The sequence below is a fragment of the Chlamydotis macqueenii genome, chromosome 28, assembly GCF_036417535.1.
Source record: "Chlamydotis macqueenii isolate bChlMac1 chromosome 28, bChlMac1.mat, whole genome shotgun sequence".
Classification (NCBI taxonomy): domain Eukaryota; kingdom Metazoa; phylum Chordata; class Aves; order Otidiformes; family Otididae; genus Chlamydotis; species Chlamydotis macqueenii.
The window spans coordinates 3,191,454-3,207,986 of NC_141583.1; the positions used below are offsets into that span (position 1 = coordinate 3,191,454).

General features: G+C 54.7%; 2 protein-coding genes across 2 annotated transcripts; both read left to right on the forward strand.

Annotated features, from left to right (window-relative positions):
- The first annotated feature begins 335 nt into the window (after positions 1-335).
- Positions 336-9,257, forward strand: GOLPH3L (golgi phosphoprotein 3 like). Its single transcript, XM_010129663.2, has 4 exons — positions 336-518; positions 6,114-6,245; positions 6,428-6,542; positions 7,014-9,257. The coding sequence occupies exons 1-4, from the start codon at positions 336-338 to the stop codon at positions 7,439-7,441; spliced, it is 858 nt and encodes a 285-aa protein (XP_010127965.1). The 3' UTR covers positions 7,442-9,257.
- On the forward strand, positions 4,664-14,950 carry LOC104482174 (acrosin-like). The gene is made up of 6 exons (XM_086768398.1): positions 4,664-4,760; positions 11,237-12,369; positions 12,686-12,883; positions 13,230-13,495; positions 13,771-13,913; positions 14,401-14,950. The coding sequence occupies exons 2-6, from the start codon at positions 12,284-12,286 to the stop codon at positions 14,758-14,760; spliced, it is 1,053 nt and encodes a 350-aa protein (XP_086624524.1). The 5' UTR covers positions 4,664-4,760; positions 11,237-12,283; the 3' UTR covers positions 14,761-14,950.
- Positions 14,951-16,533: the final 1,583 nt, after the last annotated feature.

Below are 16,533 nucleotides of genomic sequence, written 5' to 3' on the forward strand. Positions count from 1 at the left end.
CTGCCGGGTGCCCCAGGTCCTGTCTGGGTGCAGGAGTGCACAGCCGGGAGGTCCCCTGGGTGAAAAGGACTTGGCTGTGGCTCAGATCTCTCCCTGAACATGCAACCATCTCCTCGAGCCTCGATATCTGGAGACTGGCCACTCCTGCACAAGATGGCTTGTGTGGCCATCCTGGGAAGGGTAAGCCGAAAATTCCTGAGTAGAACCGGCAAGCATCCCGTGTCCTTGCCTCCCTGGAAGCCTGGGTTTTGGGTCTGGGGTCTTTTTTTGGGTCTTGGGTAGTCCGTTGTATTTAGAAACGGGGCGGACCTCGTTTCTCTGCCCAGCTGGAGGAGATGACAACGCTAACACACCGAGGACGGCGTGCAGAAGCGGGAAGGAACTTGGACAAGAAGCCTGACAGCGAGGATATTGCAGTTGCGGACAGAGACCTGAATGATGATGATCGTGATGACACCAAAGATATCCGCCTCACGCTCATGGAGGAGGTGCTGCTCCTGGGGCTGAAGGACAAGGAGGTAAGGCAGATGTCTCTAATGGCTGCATGTGCAGCAGTCACAGTGCTGTCTTGGAGATGAGGTTCTCGGTGAGCAGCAGAAGGGATTGTACAAGTTCCTCTGAATCCTCTTCAACAAAGCCAGCCTGCTTAGCACAAACCACCCACTTCTGTAGCTTAAACTGAGCTGTGGAGATTGCTCATAAAGGCTGTCCCACCAGCTCTGCTGCAAGGACTGTAAGAGGTGGCTGGAAGGTGATGGGCACCTTTTGGTATTGTGCAACTGCTGTTGGCAGAGCAAAGGCAGGTTTATCCTTTGCTAGAGTCAAAGACGTAGGATAAAAGGAGCTTAACCTTGTGCATCAGATGGTAAATGTCCTCTTCCCTAGCCCAAGTGCACTTTCCTACCTGAAATGATCAGCTGGAACACAGGGACACTCTGAGCACCGTTTCCACTTTGTTAAAAATTGATGTGAAAAATGACAGAGGCAGGTTTCAAGAGAAGTGGGAAAGGTGAGAGAAGGTGGCTGGACTGGGAGTTGAAAGCAGGTGCAGGATGGGTCTGAGCACAGCAGTGGCCAAGGAGGTAGGAGCCACGTCTCTGTTTTCAAGCTGGTAATTTCTTTAGCTGGGCAGGAATGTCATCATGCAGCTCCAGGCTTGAGGGGAGTGGGGCTGGACAGGAATCACTTTGCTGGGCGCTCATCTCGCCCTTGTGTGCTGGTTTAACAGCTTTCCTTGGCAGCAGCAGACAGACCTCACAGCTGGTTATTTTCATGGAATCATTCTCTGCTGGAAAGGGACCCAGGTCAAACAGAATTGTTTCGTGCTCATCAGCCGTAGGAACTCGTTTCTCAACTCTGCCATGGGGAAAAGAGTTCACTGAGCTGCTTGGCTCCTGTCTGCTGTGTCAGTGTGCCTTGTCTAAATTTATTGCATGCCTTGTCTAAATTTATTGCATGCATTGTCTTGATCTCTTTGGGAGAATCCGATGCTGCTATTCCTGTCAAGCACATGTGGAAATCGAGACCAGAGGAACCTAACCAGTTGCCCAGGGTGCTTCTTGGGATGATAATGGCAGAGGAGAGCCTTAAACACAGGTTTTTCAGCTCCAGGAGCACTCTTCCTGGGAGCCTGTTTCCCACTCTGAGGAAAGGAGACACTGGTTGTCAAAGCAGTGGTAGCTGGGCCACCTTCTCTTCATCTGTTTCTCTGGGTTGAAATTAAGCCCCTGTGAGGTGCCTGAACTTTTTTTTTTCCGTAGAGCTCTGCTACTTCTGAGTTAGTCTGAGCTGGTGCCTTGCTCTCATGTAGACCTACTCAGGCTGTGGCTTCTGACGCAGACCACATGCAGATCTGGTAGGGGAGAGCTGCAGGTTGTGTGAGTGACAGAGGCTTGTAGCTGTCGCATTTAACCAACTCGGATAAGATCTACTGAGCCCAGTAGGAAGTAGCAGGAGAGACAGGCTATAAAGAGAACACAGAACCAGAGAATCGTTAGGGTTGGAAAGGGACCTTTAAAGCCCACCCAGTCCAACCCCCTGCAAGGACCAGGGACCCCTTCAAGCAGATCAGGTTGCTCAGAGCCTCAGCCAACCGGGCCTGGAATATTTCCAGGGATGGGGCATCCACTGCCTCTCTGGGCAACCTGTTCCAGTGTTCAACCACCCTCAGTGTAAAAAATTTTTTCCTAATATCTAATCTAAATCTACCTCCCTCTATTTTAAAACCATCACCCGTCGTCCTATCCCAACAGGCCCTGCTGGAGACTTTATGCTCGTCTTTCCTGCAGCCCCCTTTAGCTACTCGAAGGCCGCTCTAAGGTCTCCCTGGAGCCTCCTCTTCTCCAGGCTGAACAGCCCCAGCTCTCTCAGCCTGGCCTCACAGCAGAGCTGCTCCAGCCCTCTGATCATCTTTGTGGCCTCCTCTGGACCCGCTGCAACAGCTCCACGTCCTTCTGATGCTGGGGGCTCCAGAGCTGGATGCAGTACTCGGGCAGGGTCTCACCAGAGCAGAGTAGAGGGGCAGAATCCCCTCCCTCGACCTGCTGGCCATGCTGCTTTTGATGCAGCCCAGGATGCGGTTGGCCTTCTGGGCCGCAAGGGCGCATTGCCTGCTCATGTTGAGCTTCTCATCCACCAGCACTCCCAAGTCCTTCTCCTCAGGGCTGCTCTCAATCCATTCTAATCATGCAAATAATTTTGGAGGAAATATTTGAGAGCAGCCTAGGAGCGTGGCATGGTCTGCTTTCTTCCTGCTATGTTTAGCATTCTTGGCTTGGTTATTGTACTCCTGGGAATGGTGCTTCAGCCACCAGGAAGTTAGGACAGCACAATAGATGGGGGGAAAAAAAGTCACACTTCCCCTCCGCTTCCCCCCACTTTTCTTCTGCATTCCTACATCTCAAAAGGATGACCAAAGGCAGCAGTAGTCTGGCTGTGAGCTGCCCTCCCAGGCATCCAGGCATTGGGCTTTCCTGGCTCTGTTGTTCACTCATGGTTTGATGACTGGGAAAAACCAAGACAATTTTAGCCAAATCCAGTGAGCTCACAGGGTAATTTAATTATTTTAAGTACCAGTCTGTCCATCTAGGGGAAACCAGCTGCACACCAGCATGGCATTTGTAACCAGTCTGATTTCAGAAGCTGAAAGTAACGCAGGAGCTTTCAACTTGTTTGATTTCAGACTCCGTAGAATTTTCTAGGGGTAATGTGCCTTCCAGCTGAATTAAAACTTTCGGTTACCTCCACACCATTTCCTGGAGAACTTGTTCCATAAGGGCGCATGCAAAAAACAGTGTGTCTCCTGTGGATGGAAATCAGCAGGGCAGAGATGAAAGATTGCTTTGTCTTTCCTCACAAGGAAATGAAGAAAGCAAATAAAGATTTTAATTTCTTTTATGGTTCTCTTGCTACGCAAGCTGAGCAACCCGGTGTCCAGATGCACTGTATAAACAGACACACTGGGGACAAGAGTTTAACCATATGGACTGTAAAAACTTCCGTGTAAGAGGGTTGTGTGTTCTGTCTCTTTTTTCTTAGGAAGGGAGTTTGTTAGGTTGCTTTGTCTGCAGCCCTCTGGTAGCTTTTAGATCTGTGCTTTCTCTCCTCCCCCCCCACTCCCTCCAGAGAAAAAGAGTAACGAAAAGGAAGTTACAAACGGGCCGTGGAGTTTATGGTGTATTGGCGGCCCCCTGCAAATAAGCACGTTGTGACTTTGCATCCCACTTGGCTCACCCTTCCCTTGGACCCATCTCAAGCGCCAGCACATGCCCTGTTCCCAGCCTCTCCCTGCAGCCCTGCGTACTGCCCGCTTGCCCTGAAATCCAAGGACTGCTGCCCTGCATCTGTGCTGTGACGCAGCAGTCATCAGGCTGGAACAGCCAGTCTTTGTTCTGATCAGGGGGTAAAAGACGAGTGGAAGAAGAGAACAAAGAGGTCACCTAGACTGCCCCGTTGCTTCAAACCAGCGTCAGCTCTCTTCTGGGAAGCATCAGTTGAATGTTCTTAAATCTCAAGGGACAGAGCCTTTCCTTCCCTGCCCCCTCTCTCCAGTGGTGAACTGTTCCTGGGCTTTCTTTTCTGGATGGTTATTTCGCTGGAAGGCAGGGATGCCATCCAGAGGGATCTTGACAGGCTGGAGAGCTGGGCCTGTGCCTGCCTCATGAAGTTCAACCAGGCCAAGTGCAAAGTCCTGCACCTGGGTCGTGGCAATCCCAGGCACAATTATAGGCTGGGCGGAGAATGGGTGGAGACAGTGCTGAGGAGAAGGACTTGGGAGTGCTGGTAGAGAAGAAGCTCAACATGAGCCGGCAATGTGCCCTTGTGGCCCAGAAGGCCAACCGCATCCTGGGCTGCATCAAGAGGAGCGTGGCCAGCAGGTTGAGGGAGGGGATTCTCCCCCTCTACTCTGCTCTGGTGAGACCCCACCCTGCCGGAGTACTGTATCCAGCTCTGGAGCCCCCAGCATCAGAAGGACGTGGAGCAGTTGGAGAGGGTCCAGAGGAGGCCACAAAGATGATCAGAGGGCTGGAGCAGCTCTGCTGTGAGGCCAGGCTGAGAGAGCTGGGGCTGTTCAGCCTGGAAAAGAGGAGGCTCCGGGGAGACCTTAGAGCGGCCCTAAAGGGGGCTGCAGGGAAGATGAGCATAAAGTCTCCAGCAGGGCCTGTTGGGATAGGACGACGGGTGATGGTTTTAAAATAGAGGGAGGTAGATTCAGATTAGACATTAGGAAAAAGTATTTTACACTGAGGGTGGTGGAACAGGTTGCCCAGAGAGGCAGTGGATGCCCCATCTCTGGAAGCGTTCAAGGCCAGGCTGGATGGGGCTCTGAGCAACCTGATCTAGTCAGGGATGTCCCTGCTCCTTGCAGGGGCGTTGGACTAGATGACCTTTGAAGGTCCCTTCCAATCCTAACCATTCTATGATTCTTCCTGGTGCCAGCTCCAATTTCTCTGGCTACAGTTTTAGCCCAGGACTCTGTCCCATGCACAGTGGAAGTGGGAACTGGCCATTCCTTTCCTTTCTGCTGCCGCCTTTTGTGTGTCTGACACCCCTTATCGTATTCTCCCTCTATCTTCTCTCCCCTGAAGCAAAAACCCTAATTCAATTGCTGCTTCCTTGTGGGTCATATTTTCCAGACCTCTGCACCTTTTTGTTGCTTTGCCAAATACCTTAATGATTATAGAGCTTGCGCTTCTCAGGATGAGGACCCTGTCCCGTGGTGGCCTTGGAGAACAGGGCTTGGGGCCAGGGGCGGAACACGTCGTGTTCAAGCAGAGCTGATCAGCAGCAGCCCTGGCGCTGTCCTGCTGTTGAGATGCAAACTGCCACACCCCAGCCCCAAGGTGCCCACTCTGGTGGGAGAGGTGGGATGTGTTTTCCCATCCTTCATCTGACGGGAAATCTCTTCTCTTGCAGAAGTCCATGGGCAGATTTGAGGGAGGGGAGTGGGGTGGGCAAGGGGCTGAGGAAGCTCTTGTGCCCTGTGGTGGGAGCTGGGGCTTGCAGCAGCCTGGACGCTGTGGGATGATGCTGCAGGTAGCAGGGAAACTCTTCTTTGTGGGTCTGAAGAGCAATTTTTTCATACAGCTAATTACTCTCAGGGCATGCCTGGAGCTGGTGGGGGCTTTCTTCAAGGAGAAGGGTGGATTTCACCTCCTGTTTCCCCCCAGGCATGTCCGCAGCCAGCGCCGAGGCAGAGCGGAACTTGCGTTGCTGCAGTCCTGCAGCAGCGGCAGTGTCCCGTGGCCCGGGGCTTGCCAGGGGAAAGGGTCTCACATTTCTCATTCTCGTTCAGATTTTTTTTACGAGCTGGGGTTGGGTGCAGCTGCCTGGTCAGCACTGGGGTGTGTCGGGTGGTTGTAGGTGCAGTGGGAAGGACACAGGCTGAATTGCTCAGTGTTTACAGGGAGGTTTTGGGCAGGGAGGGGCTGGGTTCATTGGGGCTGCCGGGGACTTGTCACCTGGTGGGGAAAGCCCTTTTCTCCCTTTGGCCTGGGAGGCAGAGCTGTTAATGGGAGTTGGGAGAGTCACCTGAGCAGGCCAGAAGGGATGGGGGGCTTGGCAGAAATTCCCTTCCCATCTCTCTTCTCTTTCTGTCCATTGTCTCTCTCCAGGGCTATACCTCCTTCTGGAATGACTGCATCTCCTCGGGCCTGCGAGGTGGCATCCTCATCGAGCTGGCTCTGCGTGGACGGATCTGCCTGGAGCCACTCTCCCTCAGGAAGAAGAGGCTGCTGGAGAGGAAGGTGAAGGTGCTGCAGGGGTTGGGGGCCTGACAGGCTTCGGGGCTCTGTCCTCCCCAGACGAGCCTGCTGGCAGCGAGCTTTGCCGAAGCAGATCTGCATGCTAGGGCTGGTGCCAGTCCTTCAGGAAAGGAGCGGCAGGTCTGTATCCAGCCTTACACTGTGTCTCCGCTTTGTCCTTCCAGGTGATCTTGAAGTCGGATGCACCGACTGGTGACGTCTTGCTGGATGAGACTCTCAGACACATCAGGGCCACAGAGTCTGCAGAAACGGTGCAGACCTGGATAGAGCTGCTCACTGGTAGGGCCAGAGGCAGCATTTTCCCATCTCCCTCGTGCCCTTCCCTGCCGCCTGTCCCCTCTCCATGGCTTGGCCATCCCCTTGCTTTGCTGGAGATGGGCAGAATACTGACAGCAGAACACAGGAAGGCTGAACGTGGGGGCAGAGAATGGTTTTCTGGATCTTTTTGTCAGGAGCTTGGTGGAAGACTTAGACCTTAATCTCCATTGCTTCTTTTTTCTTGCTGAGTCCACTGAGTCTGGAGTCCAAGGTCCTGGGTAGAATGGGCTTTCCAAAGGGATCTACCCCAGGGTGCTGTGGCTGCTGGGAGCTTTGCCAGCTTGAACTGATGGGAGAAGCGGGTCAGAGTCAGGCAGGGGCTGGTGTCAGTGCAAGCACAGATGGTCCTGGGCTGGAAGCAGCCCTGGGCACTGGCATTGGGTGGCAAAGCTGTCAGTGCCCTAGTGTTGAACAGGTTCTCCTCTCCCGCAGGGGAGACCTGGAATCCCTTCAAGCTGCAGTACCAGCTGAGGAACGTGCGTGAGCGCGTTGCCAAGGCATTGGTGGAAAAGGGCATACTCACCACGGAGAAGCAGAACTTCCTCCTCTTTGACATGACCACCCATCCTGTCACCAATGCCACTGAGAAGCAGCGTTTGGTGAAGAAGCTCCAGGAGAGCATGCTGGAGCGGTGGGTGAACGACCCCCACCGCATGGACCGCAGGACTCTGGCTCTCCTGGTGCTGGCCCACTCCTCAGATGTGCTGGAGAATGTTTTTGCCAGCCTGGCAAATGACAAGTACGATGTGGCAATGAACAGGACCAAGGACCTCCTTGATATGGACCCTGAGGTGGAAGCTGCCAAAGCTGGGGGTGCAGAGATGATCTGGGCTGTCCTGGCAGCCTTCAATAAGTCCTAAAAAAGCTCCTCAAACCCCCCAAACCAGGTGGGGGAGCCTCACCCCTGCCTTGACATGAGGCCAGGGGCAGTTGGGCGTGGAGTTCCTGCAGCAATGGGTGAGCTGAGCTGAGGGAGACTGGAGGGGTTTCACTTTCTTTGCTCTCTCCCATGGAGGGGTGGATGGGAGAGAGCTCACCTGTGTGAGCTCCAAAGGCCAGCGCCTCTGGGGAGAGGTGGTGGTGGCTCTTTGCTCCCCATACAGCACTCCTTGCCTGTGGGCTTCCTTCTTGGACCAGTGTAGAGCTGGGAGGTGGCAGAGCCCAGCCTTGCCTCTGCATGCAGGAACCAAGCTGTGCAGATAGGCTAAACCCTGTCAGAAATGGGGCTGTGGAGCAGCCTGCACTCTGTTTGCACTCCAGGTGTGCTGGCTTGTCTGGCTGCCTCCATGGCTCCCTGTTCACACACAGATCTTGCCTTTGAACTGCCAAGGCAGTGCAGATTCCCTTACGGAGGAAGCCCCCTGGGGCAGGGGAGCAGGCAGAAGGCTGGTTTGAGGGAGTCTGCTTTGTGCGCTAAGAGCTTGCCAGCACTGCACACATGGAGCGGCAGCGGCGTTTCTTAACTGGGAGGCAGCAATGAGTGTGGCGGCATCACTCCGCAGGCACCCCAGCACTGCATTGCTGTTAGTGGCAGACAGCAGCCTGGAAAATGTGATGACAACATGCATGCACAACCTCACAGCTGCAGTACCTGCTTCCGGTTGATTCCTCAGCCCTGTTCATACCATCCACAGACAGTAACCACTTACTGGGGGCACTGGGCTTGTATTTCTCTGCCCTTTTCCCCCTCGCAGCCTGGGCAGTGATATTCATGACCTCTGTGCCAAAAAGCGTCCCCGTGGCTCAAGCGCTGCATGGTGGTACCGCCCTGCCCACCTGAAGTGGACGTGAAGCAGGGACAGCACAAAGGCACTGCTGTGTCCGGTGGCCTCAGCAGGTGACCGCAGAGCCCTGCAGGCTCCATCTCCGCTCCGCACAGGAGCTCTGCGCTCCTTGCCGCTCCTGCCAGCACGTGTCACAGTGTCACTGTGCTGCCTGCCACACACAGCATGGAGGGGCTGTTCTGCCACTGCATGGCGAGGAGCTCAGTGCCTTTGGTTACCTAATTTGTCTCCTTAAAACAATAACTTCAACACTCCGTCCCCTTGTTTCAGACTCCTGTAAATAGCTGCTGGCCCACAAGCCATGTTCAGCCAGCAACACAGCTGAAATACAGCGCTGGGAGAAATCCAGCTGTCATCTCGCTTTGATGCAAAAAGCTTTTGGAGTAAGAGGTGAGAGAAAGGGGCCTGCTGGGTGCCTTGAGAGGCAGAATTGCTATGGATTGTGCCAAGGATATTTTGCTCTGTGTCTTGGGCAGAGTTACTTCCCCGAGGCTGGGGGACAGGTGCGTTTGCGCAGCATGAGTACGGCTGCTTATGGAGCAAAAGGCACTGCAAAGCAGGAATGAAGAATGAGGAGGGGCTATCAGGATGGTGGCAATAACATGGAGAGCCTAAAGCATCAGCCAGGCAGGGCTGGCAACTCACCTTGCGTTGTAGTTTATCCCCAGCCAGCAACCAAGTACCACACAGCCACTTGCTCGCTGCCCATGCCCTTGCGGGATGGGGAGAGAATGAGAAGGGTGAAAGTGAAGAAACTCGTGGATTGAGATAAAAACAGTTTAATAATTAAAAAGAAACAACCAACCACCACTACCACTTGTAAGGAAAAGAGGAAAAAAAAACAAACCACAAACCAGAGAGCAATAAACCCCCAGAAAGACAAGCGATAAAACTGAAAACAGTTGCAAATTACAAGTTAAAACCATTGAGGTGGGAGTGGGGTGCAGGGAAGCAGGTGGGGACAGTGAGTGGCAGGCATCGCCCCCGGGGTCTGCGGGCAGAGGGGTTTGGGGTGGGGGTGGGGCTGAATATGGGGGGGCAGAGCAGGAGGGGAGTGGGGGTACAAGACAGGAGGGCAGGGGGTGCAGGGAGCCAGCCACAGGGGACAAACTCACATGGGGGCACATTCCAGTGGAAAGCATTTGGAAGGGTGCAGAGACACGGGGGGGACAGACATGAGGTGGGGATGGGTGGGGGTGGGAGGGGGAGAGTGGGTAGAAATGTGCATGGTGGGGATGACCTACACCAGGGGGCCCACTTGGGATAATCCACAGCAGACAACTCACCTGGGATGACCCGCAACTGATAATCCACTCCAGGTAACTGACTCAGACCACACCGGCTAATCCCCAGCAATGTCCTTCAATCTGCCAGCGTTTCACCCCAACGGTAAGGCCTGCAAGACCCACAAGGCCCGCACCTCCCCTTCTCTGCCCCCGCTCAGTGTCCTCACATCTTCTCTTTTTTTTTTTTTTCTTTCCTGTTTTTCCCCTTCTTAAATACGTTATCGCAGAGGTGTTATAAGGGAACATTCTGCTACCAATTGGCTCGGCCTTGGCCAGCAGCGGGTCCGCCCTAGGCCCGGCCGAGTCCACCGGACAAAGGGGAAACAACTTCTAGCAGCTTCTTACAGAAGTTACCACGGTGGCCCTCCTTCACTAAACAAAACCAGAACAGAAGGGGATTCCAGTCTAAGTCAATTAGTTAATGCTGTAAAGCAACCTATGGCTTATAGCTTTTATCATATCAGCAATAATTATATTTGCTTCAGCAACAATTGCTACAATGACTTTAGTCTGTTCACACTGCATGAGGTAGCTTCTGTACTAGGTACTGTAACTCAAGATTTAGCTTTACAAGCAGGAATTGATCAGCAAATTCCAGCTTGTTTAGATGCTCTTGAAACTGCAGTTTTATGGTTGGGAGACAGGCAAATGGCTGTAGCAAATCTAGTTAAATTACAATGTGATTGTGCATATAAGGAGAAAAATTTATGTGTTACACCATTGCAATGGATCGATAGCATATGTCAATGGGATCAAGTCAAGGTCGCCTAGACTGCCCCGTTGCTTCAAACCAGCGTCAGCTCTCTCCTGGGAAGCATCAGTTGAATGTTCTTAAATCTCAAGCGACAGAGCCTTTCCTTCCCTGCCCCCTCTCTCCAGTGGTGAACTGTTCCTGGGCTTTCTTTTCTGGATGGTTATTTCGCTGGAAGGCAGGGATGCCATCCAGAGGGACCTTGACAGGCTGGAGAGCTGGGCCTGTGCCTGCCTCATGAAGTTCAACCAGGCCAAGTGCAAGGCCCTGCATGTGTGTCATGGCAATCCCAGGCACAAATCCAGGCTGGGCGGGGAATGGGTGGAGACCAGTGCTGAGGAGAAGGACTTGGGAGTGCTGGTGGATGAGCTGGCAATGTGCCCTTGTGGCCCAGAAGGCCAACCGCATCCTGGGCTGCATCAAGAGGAGCAGGTCGAGGGAGGGGATTCTCCCCCTCTGCTCTGGTGAGACCTCGCCCCCCCCCCGCCGGAGTACTGCATCCAGCTCTGGAGCCCCCAGCATCAGAAGGACGTGGAGCAGTTGGAGAGGGTCCAGAGGAGGCCACAAAGATGATCAGAGGGCTGGAGCAGCTCTGCTGTGAGGCCAGGCTGAGAGAGCTGGGGCTGTTCAGCCTGGAGAAGAGGAGGCTCCGGGGAGACCTTAGAGCGGCCTTCGAGTAGCTAAAGGGGGCTGCAGGAAAGACGAGCATAAAGTCTCCAGCAGGGCCTGTTGGGATAGGACGACGGGTGATGGTTTTAAAATAGAGGGAGGTAGATTTAGATTAGATATTAGGAAAAAATTTTTTACACTGAGGGTGGTTGAACACTGGAACAGGTTGCCCAGAGAGGCAGTGGATGCCCCATCCCTGGAAATATTCCAGGCCCGGTTGGCTGAGGCTCTGAGCAACCTGATCTGCTTGAAGGGGTCCCTGGTCCTTGCAGGGGGTTGGACTGGGTGGGCTTTAAAGGTCCCTTTCCAATCCTAATGAGTCTCTGGTTCTGTGATCAAGAAGCCAGTCACGCATCAGCAAACTGCTGGTTGGTTTGCTTGTCTGACTGAGCCCTGCACCTCATCACCACAGGACATCCTAACTTCTTTTTGAGAGCAGGTCCTCTCCTGTGTGGCCCCCCCCACGCTGTACTTGGTGCAGGCGCTGAGCCCAGGGGCCGGGCTGCTAGTGATGGCAGAAGGGGACACAGATCCTAGGGACGCAGCAGTGGGAAACAGCGTGTATCGTGGGCCAACTACTGGTGGGAGCGCTGTGTGCATGTGCAATTCCCTGGTGAGCATGAAGCTGGACGAGCTGGTGAGCGAGAGGTGATAGGGATCTTGAAAGAGTCAAGGTCTGTGCCACGCTGGGCACTGCTTGGCTGTGCTTGACTGCTTTGGCTTGCACATCACTGCTTGCCTGCCGCAGCTGTTAGCAAACTGGCTCTTCCACAGCCAGTGCACTCTGCCTGTGGTGGTGATGTTCTCTGGGGTATGGTTTTGGGGGAGGACCTGGTGGCAAAGGGCTGCAGCGAGCAGGGTGGCAGTGGCCTTCTCAAAGAGGCTGTGATGCCACACTTGTTTTTTTTCCTGCTAGCTGTTGGCAGGCAGTGCTGGGAGCCAGGCGCTGCTGCCTGCCATGGGGCCTGCACACCCTCATCACACAAGCAGAGCATTCAGCAGGGGTCTGGTGGGGGTGTCTGGTCCCAGCTTCTGGCCCACCCCCCTTGCTGCTTAGAACCCCGTGTTCCAGCCCTGCCCCCAGCACACGGAACCAGTGCCTCTGTGACATCAGCCCTGGGGCCAAGGGCACCACGGGCAACCAGGGTACTGCAGGCACTCCAGCAGCGGCTGCACTAGTGACAACAAGCCTGTGGTTCTTGCAGCTGCCACATGCCACTGGCAGCGATGGCTTTGCTCCCTCTTCTCATCCTGCTGGCCTTGCTGCAGCCTATGAGCGGCACATGGGACAGCTGTGGGTAAGTGGCCTCAGGCTGTGGGAAGGAGCTTGAACAGCCCTGGTGGGGTTCACTGGAGGGTGCCCGCTTGTCCTCTGTGGCCACACCACAGCTTCCTGAACACCACCTGGGAGCCTCAGTTCCTTGCCAGCACCCAGGCTGCTGGCACAACTAATCTATTGAGCCAAAGCAGCCAAAGGGCTGAAGAGATGCATTCCCCACGGGGTCCCCTGCTCCTGCTGTCCATGCGGCACCTTGTGGGGAGGGAAGAGGGCTGACCTTCAGCCTGAGCAGCCGCAAGCCATTGAGCAGGGCACTCATCAGTTTCTGCTTACAGAACCTGCGGGCTCCGGCCCATGGCTTCAACTTACGGCTCGTCACGCGTGGTGGGTGGCCGAGATGCCCAGCCAGGGGCCTGGCCCTGGACGGTCAGCATCCAAGATCCCTGGGTTGCAGGCACGGGGCACATATGCGGAGGCTCCCTCATCAGCCCACAGTGGGTCCTCACAGCAGCCCACTGCTTCAAGGAGGCCTGGTAAGGAGGAGTGGGGAATGGGGATATCCGCACAATGCTGGCAGCTGCCCTGTCCGCGGCACCACCTGCTGCTCCCATCCCTGCACTTTCCCTGCAGTGCGCCCAGGGCCTGGGCACTCCCAAGCCCAGTGGAGAGGGTGCTCAGGAGAAGACTGGGCTGCTGCCACTGCTTCCTAGCAGCCTCCAGCTGGACATTCCTCGAGCCTAAGGCATGCTAGGGCGGCCGCAGCCTCCATTGCACTGCTTTCCTCTCTTCCTTGCCAAGCAGAAGGCAGGCACCTGCTGGGCCACTGCAGCACATCCATGGCTCCGCTACCTCTGATCCCTCTCTCCCTCTGCCTTCCAGGAACCTCAGCATGTGGCGCGTGGTTATCGGTGCCACCTGGCTGACTCACCTGGGCCCTGAGGTCCAAGTGCGCCACATCAATCGGCTGATGATTCATGAATACTACAATAATATCACGTATAGGAACGACATTGCGTTGCTGGAGTTGGACCAGCCTGTCCAGTGCAACTACTACATACAGCTTGCCTGCGTGCCTGACGCCTCACTGAGAGTGTCCAGACTGACAGCCTGCTACATCAGTGGTTGGGGTGCCATGATTGAGGGTGGTGAGTTCCCAAGACGTACTCGTGTCCTGCATGCAAGCTGGGTGCACTGGGGAGAGGGTTTGGGCTTGCTGAGAGCAGAGGCCAAAGCCAGCGCCAGGCTGCGGGGACGGAGGCCTGTAGAGAGATGGGCCTGACCCATTGCCCAAAGACAGGAGGGAAAGACGGCTACAACGCCTTCAGGATGCAAAGCCAAGGCCTTGGGAAGCGGTTGACCCAGCCAGGGGAGGAGAGAGGGCAAGGAACTGCAGGGTGTTAATGCCTTTCTGTGCTCACAGCTGGAGCAGCCACTGTCCTGCAGGAGGCCAGGGTCCGCCTCATCGACACCTACCTCTGTAACAGCAGCAACTGGTATAGGGGGGCCATCCACAGCCACAACTTGTGTGCCGGCTATGCGCAGGGTGGCATCGACACCTGCCAGGTAGGAGCATGCTACAAGTCAATGTTGCCTCAGCAGCACAGGCAGACCTGTCACAGCCTCCCAAACAGACCTGCGCCCCTGCTTTGCCTGGCAAGTCACCCTCCCGCTGCTGGGTCCCCCTGCCACCGCTCTTGCAGCTCACCTCCCCTTCCCCATCTGCAGGGCCTTCCTGGCCCAGTGCCCTCCTTGTCACAGAGGCCTGGGACTCTACCCAGAAAGCCCATCCGGTGCTCCTGGCAGCACACAGGCCCACATCCTGGAACATCTCTCTTCCGCACAGCCAGGATCACTGTACAGAGACGAGCGTGAGCCCTACCTTACAGGCCTACAGCCCTCTCCAGACACAGCTCTGGAGGCTCTGGCCCCAGAGCAGAGCCTTTCTGTGCGCTGAACACAGCTGTGGCAGGTGCTGCGAGAGAGAAGGCACCAGCCCTGCTGCTGACAGAGGCCACCCAGCACTACCCTAACCCTCTCTCCTCCACTGCAGGGTGACAGCGGTGGTCCTCTTATGTGCCAGGATAACAATGCCGAGTACTTCTGGCTTGTTGGAGTGACCAGCTGGGGGACTGGCTGTGCCAGAGCACATCGGCCAGGGATCTACACCTCCACTCAGCACTTTTATGACTGGATCCTGGTGCAGATGGGGCTGCTTGAGCCAGAAAGGGCTGCTTCGACATCACAGGCATGGAGTCACTTTCCCACTGCCTCAACCCCCTTGCAGAGGCCGAGGCCAATACCAACACAGCCAAGCGGGTTTAGCTCCTGCCCGTTTCCACTCCAGAAGCTGGTGGCCTTCTTTACTCAGGTGCAGGAACTCCTGCAGGTCCTAACGGGAAAAAAGACCTGAGCAGCAGCATGCACAGGGCCCAGGGCAGGCTGCAGCGTGCCACCACCTTTTCCAGCTGGGCCAACACCTGCTGAGCCAAAGGCAGCCTCTGTTTCAAAGGCCTGCTCTGTCCGGCCCACGCTCAGAAGTGCGCACAAATGCCGGAGTTGACTTAGGTCTTCAAATAAAGCTGCCAGTGTTCACAGCGAAACGTGCTTCAGCCCAATTCTGTCTCCTGCGCAAGGCAAGGATTTCCATGCCTGGCACCTGGCAAATGGGGCTGCATGCAGACAAGGGGGGGCACAAAGGGCGAGAGTCACTCAACAGGGCTGGAACCGTGGCTGCTCAGAGAGGAGAGGGGCTCAGTGCCACCGTGGGATGGAGCAGACGGGGACACTGCGGCTGGGAAGAGGAGAGGAAAAAAGGATGGGGCAGGCAGAGCATTTGGGGGCATCAAAGCGCCCGAGCTGATGCTCAGGGCCTGGTGGAAGCCTTTGTGGAACAATCCTGAAAGTTAGGGTTATGGTTTAGGGTTAGGGTTAAGGACGTTAGGGTTAAGGTTAGGATTAGGGTTATTGTTAGGCTTAGGGTTAGGGGTTAGGGTTAGGGTCATTAGGGTTAGGGTTATTAGGGTTAGGGTTAGGGGTTAGGATTAGGGTTAGGGTTAGCAACTATTAGGGTTACCGTTAGGGTCATTAGTTTTAGGGTTAGGGTTAGGCATAGCGACCATTAGGGTTAGGGTTAGGGTTAGGGTGAGGTTTCGCGTTAGGGTTAGGGTTAAAGTTAGAGGTTAGGGTTAGGGCCACTAGGGTTATGGTTAGGGTTACGGTTAGGGTTAGGGTTAGGGTTAGGGTTAGGGTTAGGGTTAGTGGTTAGGGGTTAGGGTTAGGGTTAGGGTTAGGGCCAGGGTTAGGGCCAGGGTTAGGGTTAGGGTTAGGTCCATTACGGTTAGGGTTAGGGTTAAGGTTAAGGTCAGGGTTAGGGTTAGGGTAAGTGTTAGGGTTAGGGTTAGGGTCATTAGGGTTAGGATTAGGTTTAGGGTTAGGGGTTAGGGGTTAGAGTTAGGGTTAGGGTTAGGGTTACGGTGGGTTAGGGTTTTGGGTTAGGGTTAGGGGTTAGGGTTAGGATCAGTGTTAAGGTCAGTGTCAGGGACAGGGTTAGTTGCTAGGGTTTACGGGTTAGGGTTAGGGTTAGGCTTAGCGTTAGGGTTAGGGTTACGGTCAGCGTCAGGGTTAGGGTTAGGGTCATTAGGTTTAAGGTCATTAGGGTTAGGGTTAGGGTTAGAGTTAGGGTTAGTGTTAGGGTTAGAGGTCAGGGTTAGGGGTTAGGGTTAGGGGTTAGGTCATTAGGGTTAGGGTTAGGGTTAAGGTTAGGGGTTCGGGTTCTGGTTAGGGTTAGGGTTAGGCGTTAGGGTTTAGGTTTAACGTTAGGGTTTAGTGTTAGGGTTATGGTTAGGGTTGTGGTAATTACAGTTAGAGTTACGGTTAGGGGTTAGGATTAGGGTTAGGGGTTAGGGTTAGGGTTAGTGGTTAGGGGTTAGGGTTAGGGTTAGGGTTAGGGCCAGGGTTAGGGTTAGGTCCATTACGGTTACGGTTAGGGTTAAGGTTAAGGTCAGGGTTAGGGTTAGGGTAAGTGTTAGGGTTAGGGTTAGGGTCATTAGGGTTAGGATTCGGTTTAGGGTTAGAGTTAGGGTTAGGGTTAGGGTTACGGTGGGTTAGGGTTAGGGTTAGGGTTAGGGTTAGGGTTAGTGGTTAGGATTAGGGTCAGGGTTAGGGTTAGGGTTGGGTTTAGGGT

Coding starts and splice junctions, on each gene's coding strand:
- GOLPH3L (XM_010129663.2), top strand. CDS start 336: ATGACAACGCTAACACACCGAGGACGGCGTGCAGAAGCGGGAAGGAAC. Junction 519..6,113: donor TGGGGCTGAAGGACAAGGAG/GTAAGGCAGATG, acceptor GTCTCTCTCCAG/GGCTATACCTCCTTCTGGAA. Junction 6,246..6,427: donor AGAGGCTGCTGGAGAGGAAG/GTGAAGGTGCTG, acceptor TTGTCCTTCCAG/GTGATCTTGAAGTCGGATGC.
- LOC104482174 (XM_086768398.1), top strand. CDS start 12,284: ATGCCACTGGCAGCGATGGCTTTGCTCCCTCTTCTCATCCTGCTGGCC. Junction 12,370..12,685: donor GGCACATGGGACAGCTGTGG/GTAAGTGGCCTC, acceptor TTCTGCTTACAG/AACCTGCGGGCTCCGGCCCA. Junction 13,496..13,770: donor GGGTGCCATGATTGAGGGTG/GTGAGTTCCCAA, acceptor CTGTGCTCACAG/CTGGAGCAGCCACTGTCCTG.